At 36.4% G+C, this 12,299-nt stretch overlaps 1 protein-coding gene across 2 annotated transcripts in view; it reads left to right on the top strand.

Annotated features, from left to right (window-relative positions):
- Positions 1-258: 258 nt before the first annotated feature.
- dock5 (dedicator of cytokinesis 5) overlaps positions 259-12,299 on the top strand; it is a 59,129-nt gene continuing 47,088 nt past the window's right edge. The window contains exons 1-7 of one of the 2 annotated variants that reach the window (XM_077223991.1): positions 259-447; positions 7,045-7,128; positions 8,604-8,644; positions 8,764-8,819; positions 10,588-10,684; positions 10,855-11,003; positions 11,246-11,381. In XM_077223991.1, coding sequence (XP_077080106.1) covers positions 405-447; positions 7,045-7,128; positions 8,604-8,644; positions 8,764-8,819; positions 10,588-10,684; positions 10,855-11,003; positions 11,246-11,381 — 606 coding nt within the window. In that variant the 5' untranslated portion in view covers positions 259-404. The remainder of the gene's footprint in view (positions 448-7,044; positions 7,129-8,603; positions 8,645-8,763; positions 8,820-10,587; positions 10,685-10,854; positions 11,004-11,245; positions 11,382-12,299) is intronic. The other variant, XM_077223992.1, reaches the window with a different exon arrangement.

Genomic DNA, 12,299 nt, shown 5'->3' on the forward strand with positions numbered 1-12,299 from the left:
CTAAGTGCACAACCTTAACCTTTACCCTAACCTTAACCTAATTCTAAACCCATAACTAAATCTTAAATATATAGCACATTGACGTTATGTCCTGACAACTTTTAGTATTTAGCAGTTTTTGTGTTTAAACTGAATATTAATGAATGCATAAACTTTTATATTTCAGTTAAGTTCTCTCTCTGTATGTGTGGGGGAGTGAGTGCGCGCGAGCCCGAGGGCGCGTCACACACACACACACACACACACACACACACACACACACACACACACGCACACGCAGCGAGCAAACGAGCGGTCCTTTGCGTAACACCGGAACTGTGATATTCGGACCGCTGCAGTCCTGCAACTCCACAACACAATTATTGTTCATATGATTAATTTAACTTCTCTCAAGTTTTCCTGCCATGACGCTCTGGATTCCCACTAAAAGAGAGAAATACGGAGTGGGTGAGTGACTTTCAAAGCGCTTTTATTAGTTTTTAACCAATGTTTCACTCTGGAAACTTGCGTTGGAGTTTGAGGAGCGTTCAGCCGCACCTTTACCTGAACACACACGCGCTTATGATACCTGTATGAAAAGTTGTTATACACAAACTACTCTGATGGTTTAATATAGCAAAATGGTTTAGATTGTTGACATTTTGTTTCAGAAGATTGGATGGGTATCTCATTGCACTTTATGGTCACAAACAACATGTTTATTTTAGTATACTTTGCCGCATTGGTATAAGTACACAGTACAGTGAATGTTTTTCCTGAAGGCTTGACAGGACAATACAATTACAATAAATACAGCAACAGTGCGGCCAGAGTTACAGTGATCACAGTCATAAACAGCATTTCCCTTCCAGTCACATTAATCTGTGCACATGAGGTCAGGTTAACACACCCATAAAGCCAAACAGAAGGAACTCTTTATCTCTCACTATTCAGTGACACATGCAGTTGCTGGATTGTTTCGTAAATGCCCTTATTAACCCACAAACAAACAACAATAAAATACATTTGCATACATTTGTGGTCAGTTAACAGGCTATACTCCATCTAAAACTATTTTTTTATGTAAACTACCCTTGTGCAGTTTAATTTTTAGTTGAAAGTACCCTTGTGCTCTTGCAATTTGCACGCACTTATTTTTTTCAAGGGCAACATTTGCTCCCTGGAATTGATTTTTCCCCCCCAGAAGAATCTGAATGGGATTTGCATTTATTTTTCCAATCATCCAATTTATGTCACATGCTTCATTTGAAATGACTTAAATTCTGAGGACAGTTAAAGCTCTTACCAATGAAATTTAATCAACTTCAAATTCACAAGATATCATAACATATCATAATAGATATCCTGCTCTGCTTGCTTCATGCAATTGTCCAGTCTCTGTTTTCTTCATGTTTTCCACCAAAAAAACCCCACTCTATATTATCTACACATCCAACAACACTTGCCCCTGAAACAGTAATTAAGAGCAAATCTTATAGCTACCGTGTCTGCAGAGGGAGTACATTTAATGCTAATGCATCATAGAGGTGCATGGGAGATTTAACCGTTCTTTCTCGATTAATTGCATGTAATATATATTTTTTGAATATATATATATGATGCAGTTAATCACGATTAATCGATTTGATAGCACTATATATATTTACATATATATATGTGTGTGTATTTTTTATTTATTGGAATACGGTACATGTTAGAAAACAGATTCGGAGCACATTTTAATATTTGGAGTACTTTTGTTGACCTTTTTCCCCTGAGCGCTGGTTCCTTTCTGACCGTGGTTGATGTACATGTATTTATTCTGTTGCTCTGGTATGATACTGTACTTAGTGTTTATGCCAAGAGTGGTCAGCTGGCCAGTTTAACGCACACAGGATCGATTGTTGTGGTAGAATGTTCTTAAAGGATCTGTAATCTGTTGGTCAGACGTCAAGCAGTCTGGTTCATACTCAGCCGTTTTTCCTGCCCGAGGACTTTAACATACACTTGAGGAATTTGAATTAAAGGTGCTTTTTGCATTTTTTGCTTTTTGTGCTAACACTTTACAATATGGTTTTATTTGTTAACATTTGTTAACTGCATTAGTTAACATGAACTAACAATGATACTTCTACAGCATGTATTAGTCTTAGTTAATGATAATCTCAACATTTACAAATGCATTTCTTAAATCTAAAGTTACATCGGTTAACATTAGTTAATGCACTGTGAACTAACATTAGGGTGAACATTTATATTCACTAACATTTACAAAGGTTAATTAATGCTATAAATATACTTAGTATACAAGTATATTTTGATAACACTTTATTTCGATGGTCCACTCTAGACATTTAGGCCTAATAACTATAATTAACTTTGCAACTACATGTCACTAGCTGTCATTAGAGTATTAGTAGACTGTCTGCTTAATATCTGATAGCACTTTATTTTGAAGCTCCACAAACAGACATTCTACTGACTATAAGTAACTTTGCAACTACTTACAGTCTACTAACAGTCTACTGATACTTAAATGAGAGTTAGGTGACATGTAGTTGACAAGTTACTTATAGTTAGTAGAATGTCTAAAGTGGACAATCGAAATAAAGTGTAACCAATGTTTTTGTTGCTTCTGGACTCTAATCGCACTCATTCAAACTGTTTTTACACCATGACTTCAGCATTTTTTCACTTGTCACTATGACCACAAGGCATTAGTCTCACTACCCTTGTAAAGTGCTATCACATATTTTATCTTTGAAATTGCTCGGTTCATCGTGGTACTTGAGCAAAGCGCATGAAAATGCTTGTGGAAAAATGACAAGTGGCAGTGTGCTAGTGTGTGACTTGCTTGTCAGTGATGTCATAGACGATCCTACACAAACGGTCAGAATGGAGCCTGTTAGCACAGCCCACATCCCAGCATGCACCAGGCCAACACTGTGACACCTCTATGGCCCATTTGGCCCAGACAACAAATCACACGCTCAAATGGTGCCTAGTGTGTGAACTGAAGCACTGTCTGTGATGCCTAGACCGTGAAAGCTTTTTTTTAAGTGATAAAAAGTCTTAATATGGATCAAATGGTATTTTTGTCATTCTAAATGTAGCCTCGGGTGGCGAAATTCTCCTTCGTGTTTGACACTCCTCTTTTGAGATCTAGATTTGTTTGGGTGTGGACAGGAAGTTTCATGCACCTGTATTATCAATGATTAATCTGAGCGAACCAGACCAAAGTTTATGTGCTGATTTGATGAGTTATGAGATACGGTAGCACATTTTCTTTTCTTCAATGTGCAAAGAAAGTCAGATTGTAATGAACCTGTTCCATACAAACTCAGCGGTAGATTAAACCGAAAGAAGTTTCTTCTTACTTCTTTGCCGTGAAAAAGAAGCGGACAGATTTATCAGTTGAGTGTGCTTGAGATCTGCAGTGCGCTAGTGGAAGCATGTTAGGAAACGTAGCCTTAAGCCTTTTGGTTTATCTACGAGTCTTTATTTGAACCGAACAATGTGCATGCCTGAACAAGGCCTGAGCTATTTTCCCCTGGGCTGAGTGTCATCGCGCTGTAGATAGTGTGGCATTGAAAAATAGCAATAGTTTTTTAGCTGTACTTGATCTTTTTTATTGTTAAATGCATCCTGAGTGGGAGATTTAAGCAAAACATTTATACATACCCTACTGTTCAAAAGTCTCTAATGCTCACCAAGGTTGTATTTAATAATATTCATATTATAATATATTTTATTTTAAAATGTAATTTATTCCAGTAATGGCAAAGGTGATTTTTCAGCATTAGTCCAGTCTTCATTGCTGTTGTTGCTTAATATTTTTACGAAAACTGTGATGCATATATTTTTTCTGGATTCTTTGATGAATAGAAAGCACATAATTTTTTTAAAATCTTTTTTTAACATTTTAAAATGTCTTTACTGTCACTTTTGTGCATTGTGTATATATGTGTGTGTGTATATATGTGTGTGTATATATATATATATATATATATATATATATATATATATATATATATATATATATACACACACACACACACATACACACACACACACACACACACACACACACACACACACACATATATATATGTATACACACACACTTGTAGTATTTAGCTGTTTTTGTGTTTAAAAATGAATATTAATGAATGCATAAACTTTGAGATTTTGAAACTCTCTCTGTATGTGTGAGTGAGTGCGCGCGAGCCCGAGGGCGCATGACGCACGCACACACACACACACACACACACACACACACACACACACACACACACACACACACACACACACACACACACACACACACACACACACACACACACACACACACACACACACACACACACACACACACACACACAGTTTTTGTGTTTAAAAATGAATATTAATGAATGCATAAACTTTTAGATTTCAATGAAATTCTCTCTCTGTATGTGTGAGAGAGTGAGTGTGTGCGAGGCCGCGGGCGCAACACACACACACACACACACACACACACACACACACACACACACACACACACACACACACACACACATATATATGTGTGTTATTTAATAATTTCTGTGGTAACTCACTCAATTCTATTGCTTCTATTCACGCTTACCGTCAGCTTTAGAGCAAGTGCTAGTAGGAGGGCTTGACGGCTTTAGAGACCGTAACTAAGGGGGTGAGGCTTAGCGACTGATCCTTTTCTTCTTCGCAGGTAATGTTTAAAGTGACCCATGTGCTTTGAACGATTGAGATATGATACTGGACAGTTTATTTAAATCGGTTAACAAACTGGTTTATCGCCTACCCCTAGTATCAGCCAATCATGTTTCAGTGACTGCTTTGTCATGATACTGTTTCTTTAATGTAATTTAATATGTGAATGAGGAATGAGGAAAGTCAAGTTACCTTTATTTGGCTTTATACAATACAGCTTTGCAGTGATAAACAGGAAATTAACGATGATGCAAACAGAATTGTGTTAGTGCGCTAAATTTTCCTAGATTTCATCTTTGTATGCACATACTCTGTGAGTAAGCAGTGTGGAGGCAGTTGCATGGCACAAGGAAATCTTGCACTCCCACTAGTGTCCTTCAGCATTTAAGAGGGAGGGAAAACTTCAGGCCTTGTAGTGCAGACATGCACTCTCAGGTTCATCTGCAGTTCACCAGCCCAAAAATGTTACTACTAGTAAGCCCTCAGCACCTCTTAGTGTGTTCACATTCCACAAATCGGCACTTGTACAGTGGCAAACATTTCAGATGCTGTTTGTGCAAGCCAATATTGCATCCAAGTATATCACAAACTCTTCTGTCATCTGTTGTATCCCCACAGCATGATGAAATTTACTTATTTTGATAAGACAAGCATCACTATAAATACTGCTGTGTCTGAAGGACCCAAGCTGTATCTTTGAGGTTTAGTTTAAGTGTGCCAAGTAAGGATCTAACATTACAATCAGCATCATAAAATAACTCATCATCAAATCATTAATTACAAGCAATCATAAGTGAGTTTAACAATTACCAATATACAGTATGTCATTTTTAAAACAATTTAAGGTTATTTTGTATTATAAAGTATAGTTTAAGGCTCAATATGTAAGATTTATTGATTAAAATGTCCATCAAAACAATTTTATGTATTTTGTTGACTTGTGTACTTACATTATCCCAAATGTTTCCAACAATGTTTAAATCCAGAGAAATCATCTATTTTAACCAGTGCAATGGTCCGTCTCATTGCGGCGCTTTGCCAGTGACGTCATATAAACTATAACCCATGATAGCTCTCTAGGGTTGGGTATCGGTTGGGTTTTATCCGATACCAGTACCTACTCGGTATTTTTATTTTTTACGCTCCATTAGCCAATGGATTGGCGTGATTCTATATGGGCTTCAGACAATTGGCACAGAAAAGCGTTCTGACGCTTAATTTTACACTTGAAATGCAGCCAAATCGTGGAGCGTTTTGCCTTCGGCATCTTCATCAATCCCCTCGCTATCAGTTCAACAAGTGTGCCGAGTATGGGCACTGACATCAGGATGTTAATATATAGTATATAAATTGGATGTTAATATATAGTTCGTTCCTGCTTCTTGTTTTACTTTCTGAAATATATATATATAAAAAAATATTTTATTTATAAATTAATTTCACTGTATATAGTCTAAAGTATGAAAGACATGTATGTACAGTTTTAGAATAACTAATTTCTACATTAAACACGACAATACACCATTGCATTCGCGATCTCCTGTGATTAAAGGCGACACTTCCGGTTTTCTTCCCACAGGAGCCTCACTTTCGATTTCAAAATAACGGCTGCGTGAAATAAGCGTATAGCTCACCCATGATCATGATTTCTGCCTGAGTCCTGTTGGATGTTTCCATTGGCTGTGGAGGTTAAGATGACAACTCCCATGATTCCAGAAAAAGCGACCTCTAGCGGCAAAACTTACATACTGTGCCTTTAAAGTTATCTTTATTATATTATAAAGACTTGGGGTCAGATTTACTAACAGCTTGCGCCAGCAAAACCTCTTTTGGCCTGTGTTCTTTAATTTGCACGTTGTCAGTAGATCACGATCAGAGCTTTTCACTCCCATTGGCACTATTTGGGAATTGCGCTCTCACGCTAATTTGCCCTGTTTAGTAAATCACCAGATGATGTGAGCTCTTTTGACCAGTATAACTACCCAGAACACCCTATCAACTGCAAAGCAACTTCCTTGGGTCATGATGGGATGTTTTTAAGGGCACGACAATAAACTTGCATTATATTCTGAAAATAATTTTTGGTTGTAATCTCACAGGGAGTTTGGGTTGCATTTAACGTTGTTTGAAGATCTGAGTCATTCCGATAGGCGTCAGACATGTCAAGTGGCTGTTTCCCTGCAGAACTTGAGAACTTTCCACTTAAGAACTTGTGCAACAGTTGGTGCTCTGTCATTTTTTCCCTCTTTCACAGGACAGACAGCAGCCTTGTTGTTTTTGTCTTTTGTTTTTTCTTTGCTCTCTGCAGTTTGTGACACGCTCTTATCTAAATTTCAGCTATCTATAACTATGATGCCAAAGGAGAGCCAGAGCTGAGTCTTCAGGTTGGGGACACGGTACACATACTTGAGACGTTTGAAGGTGAGTGTTGAGTTCTTGGACACGTTTTGACATGTCCACCTACACTTTCTGATAGCGTGTTCACACTTGCACTGAAGACATAATCTGGGGTATCCCAGTTCTGTTGTAGCTTTGAGAGATGTTTGAATAAATGGACTTCACACATGACCTGAACACACAAAGTACCATATTTGCTTAGAGGATTTAAAGGGATCATATTTTACATTTTGTTGCAGTTTATTTAACCAAAGTCCACTTATAATGTTAAAAGTTTTTTCCATGACCATTTCCTACTCTCTCTGACCGTTAAGCTGGTGTCAATATAAATTCTCTCAGAATTTACTGACCTGCATGTTATTGCAAATATGTAAGACTTGCTTTTTTTCTGTGTAACCTATAAGACATTTTAAATAATAATAATAAAAAAGTTCTTCTTTTGTGTTCTTCAGAAGAAAGAAATACCGGTACATACAGGTTTGCAAACACTTGAGGGTATAATACTGCAATATTGTAAAATATTATTACAATTTAAAATAACTGTTTTCTATTTGAATATATTTTATAATGTAATTTATTTCTGGGGTCAAAGCTGTATTATCAGCATCATTACTCCAGTTTTCAGTGTCACTTGATCCTTCAGAAATCATTATAATATGCTGATTTGCTGCTCAAGAAACATTTCTCATTATTATGTTGAAAACATTTGGGTTGGTTCATATTTTTGGGGACAAGGGTTTTTAACTTTGCTGTCCACATGCAGCTTAAAAAAATAAACAACCATCTGATTTCAAAATACCATTCCATCTGTGAAGGACTAAAAGTTTAGAAGTTAAATTTGTGATGTAAATTCAAGTGATTTTTGTCTGAGTAAAATGGGACAGATTGGCCAATTTCAGTTTTTTTCACTTGCTGAAAAGGACAGGAAACGTTTTAGCAGCAATTATGCACACAATTGATGCTCTATCTGTGCATTTTAGCATTCTTTTACTGCTACAAAGAATCATTGGACATTTTCTGTAAGTCGGTCTCCTTGTAAACTCGCTAAATAAATATTTTCGGGCAAGGTTTATGGATATTCTTCTTCAATATCACACAAAATGCACTCAAACTAAATTATACAGTCAACATTCACAATAAAAACTTTATTATATTACCATTATCAATAATCAGCTTCCACCATTATTATTTAATTTACACCCCCAACTGGGAAAGCTGTGTTTTAAAGACAATACAGAGTTTCTCACTGGTAATTAAGTGCCACTACATTGTAGTGCTTGCATTAATGTTTCTCTTCTTGTAAATATGATTTATTTAAAAATAGAAACCTGATTTTGTTATTTACAACTGCCCTAGTTTCAATATTTTCGCTAGTGATATTGTTAAATCCGAACAGAACATCTGCCTTATTCCTGTTATATAAATAATATAGAACATAGCATCTGCCATGTGGCATCATCTGTCTTGAAAGATTTGTTCTTTTTCCTTCCTTCTCCCAGGGTGGTACCGAGGATACACACTACGACAGAAATCACAAAAGGTGTTGGGATAATTATCATCCTTCTGATAAAATGACAATCTAATCATTACCTGACATTCTGCAGCAGGCGGAATGAATTGCGTGGGTACTCACAAATGCTTCTTTGTCTTATTTCAAAGGGCATTTTCCCTGCCAACTATATTCATCTGAAAGAAGCGAAAGTTGAGGGAACTGGGTAAGAGGCAGATCATATGTTAATTATGCTCTATAATTCATTAATGAAAAATTGTCTATCACTTGTGCTGTCAGAAAAATCTACAGTTCCAGTCATCTACCGTGGCTTGTAGTTTTCTCGTTTACTCTTGACACCCACTGTTGCACGATTGTAACACTTGTTCAAAGCAGTTAAAAGGAGGGGCTGGAAATAGCAAGTTATTTTTGAAAGCATGAGATCCAACCCTCCCTTCAGAGCATCTCTAAAAGCCATGCCTCCTTCGAAACACATAAACACGCACAGAAGGGAGCAAAAAAAAGCGTCACGAGACGAGAAACGGCATTAAACTTCCTCATGTCTCAAACCACATAACATTACAATAATAATGAACATAACTTAAAGAGCTCTGACCTGTACCACCTGACTGCTGTAGATTAATGCCATTGAAACGCAAAAATTGAAGTCACGAAGCGCTCAGAGTATAACGTCATAGGTTTCCATCTCTGCCAAATCCCAGTAGTAATGGTATGAACGCAGCATAAGCTGGTTGTTTTGGTTCAGGAGGAACTGTGTAAAGCGGCTGCTGTTTCGTTTGCGGCGCTCGGTGACTGACGTCTGTCTAACTCTGCATAGCATGAAACGCACTGATGACGTCATGTGATGTCTGCGCGAACAGGTGTGCTCGCGGAGATATGGAAATACATGTTGACAGGCAGGTAGGACATCGTATCATTGAATTCGGACCGAATGCATGATTTGATGAATGATTGGACAAACATTTTATGGTCCTATGCCTTCCACAGATTATATATACATATAAAAATACATTTTTAGACCACTTAACTTAGTGATTGTTATCAGGAAGTCAAGAGACTTTCAACCAGCATAACACAAAAATGTTTCTGGAACAAATCGCCTACCCTGCCTTTTAAAATATTGCATGATTAATAAATATGGGTTAAAATGCTCTGAAATGTATCATAGCAACACATTTGGCAAGAAAATGTAGTCTGAATCTCCCAGCATGCCAAATTCACACAACATGGTCACTGCATTGCTGACACAATTGCTGACTGTTTGGACCAAATTTATCAATCTTCTAAGCAAGTGTTTCAACAGAATATTTTTTTTTCTCGATTCTCAACATGTTTAGTCATAGTAAAAAAAAATTAGTGTAATTAGTGAGATTTTTCTGACATTTATCTTTTAAATTAGCATTTTATATTTTTAATTTGACCCTTACCAGTGACATTTTTGAAAATAAGGCATTTCAATAACTTACTAATAAACTTTTCATTGCCATTAAAGTGAAATGACTGGTTCTCATGCAATGGTTTATATATGTTTTTTTTAATAAGTAGTATTTCAATGAAAAACATATATTTAAAATATTCTTTGATTTGAATATTTATTACATTATTTAAATGGTTCAATAGTGACATTTCTTAACTTGTCATGACTGTATGCTTACTGACTGAAATATATATTATTCAATATGCTGAATTGTGTTTTTAATTCAAAATAATCACTTACTGTATCAAATAATACTGGTGACAAAATAATACTCTGCAACCAAAATGCCCAGCGTTGCAATTTTGCGAATGTTTTCTAAATTATTCTTTTTATAATGATGGCTTCTTATAGACATAAAAAATAAAAAATAAAACATACATGATGAAAATCAGTGTTTGGGTCTCCCAGATTTAAATAACTGCAAAGTAATTTTTATTTGATTATCTGAGAACCTGACTTAATTAGGTTTTTCTTCTAACCTTCTGTTGATGTGCAGGAAACAAGAGACTGTCGTACCTACAGATTTGCCCTTGGTCCAGGAACTTGGTGCCACACTACGGGAATGGACACAAATATGGCACAAGCTTTACGTGGTACGTGAACCCACCTGTGTCATTTGTGGTTAGTTTGAGTTGAACTCATCGTCCGTTTCAGCTCAAAACAGAGCTTCCCACAATGTGTTTGCTCAACAAAGACAAATCCCATCCCTAGTGTTTTGTAAGCTGTGATACGGTTTTTAACCAGTTGTTCGTCTACATACCAGAACAACAAGACCACGCTGTTCCGGAGCGTTCAGCAGATGGCCTACAGTCTGATCGAGTACCGCTCGCAGATTGTGTCCGGCACGCTTCCCAACGATGAACTTGTGGAGCTGAGGAAGAAAGTCACCGCGAAAATCGACTATGGGAACAGGTGCGATACAGCTTCCCGAACCTCACCTTGTTTCACCAAACAGATCTTTTGATAAGTTTTCATTTGAAGGGCTTGAATGTCTGTATATGGGATTTGCTGATATCCTCAAGCAGAAATATTGAATTGAACCTATTTAAGTTGATGGAATCCTTTAATATAACTGTTTATAATTAATGATGATAATGCAGTAAGAATGTGTCAGCACTCTTGTGTGGTAAACTATGACTGTGGCTGTTGCACAGGATTCTGGGTCTTGATTTAGTGGTGCGTGATGAAGCCGGAAACACATTAGATCCCGAACGCACCAGCACGGTCAGTCTGTTTAGGGCTCATGAGACCGCATCCCTCAGTATAGATGAGAGGATACAGGAGGAGAAGGTAAAACACTCGTTTTTGCTCTGTTCATGATCAAATTAGTATAATATATATGCTGGTACTAGGAAAATATTTTCTTTCTAGCTGTTTGTTGAACCCTTGGTCCAGAATTAGCACATGACTATTGCTAAATTGGATTTGATGAGTAATTAAAATAATTGGCTGTTTATTGTATAATGCATGGTTTGAGTTGCAATGTAAATTCACAGGAATAGCTGACAGAATAAAATTAGGAAGGATACAAATGGACTGCTAAAGAAAAACTGATACACTGGTTGGTCATTCTGCTGTTGTGTTTTGACAAATAAATAGGCTAAATGTCTATTAACCTTTTATTGCACAAGGAATTTTTATTAATCCCCTTTGAAGCACTGTAGCTATGTATATATATAATAAAAATAATGCAAAGGTTATTTCCATGGCTGGTGAGAAATAATTACGGCTGTCATTAAAATTGACCTGCAACTGAAAAGCGTGTCAAAAAGCTATTTTTGGACTTTGCATGAGCGCTTTCTTTGTAATGTTATATCTTGATAATAAATAATCCCCCCTAATCAATATTCATTCAGTTAAACATATTGGTGTGGTGATTAAACCTTTTTAAATATGAACTATTATTTATATAATTTTTTTAATGTTTGCTTTGTTGTGAAAATGGTCCTAAAATCTTTTTCAAATCATTATTTGCATAAAAAATATCAAAACATTATTACTTAAAGAACTTATTGACTTTCCTCTCAAGCGTCTTTTGAAGGTTACATTTAAATTTTAAAATTGTACATTTCTTTTTGCATAGATGCTTTTTTACCTTGCATTCAGGTATACATTTTATCAGCTAATGCATTCCCTGGCATTGATAATCAAACCCATGACATAACTTCAGTGAAACTGTCCACCACTTCTGTGTCCAGTCCTGAGTTT

This window comes from Siphateles boraxobius, unplaced genomic scaffold (assembly GCF_051911475.1).
Source record: "Siphateles boraxobius isolate OS27281-9 unplaced genomic scaffold, OSU_SipBor_1 9, whole genome shotgun sequence".
NCBI classification, from domain to species: domain Eukaryota; kingdom Metazoa; phylum Chordata; class Actinopteri; order Cypriniformes; family Leuciscidae; genus Siphateles; species Siphateles boraxobius.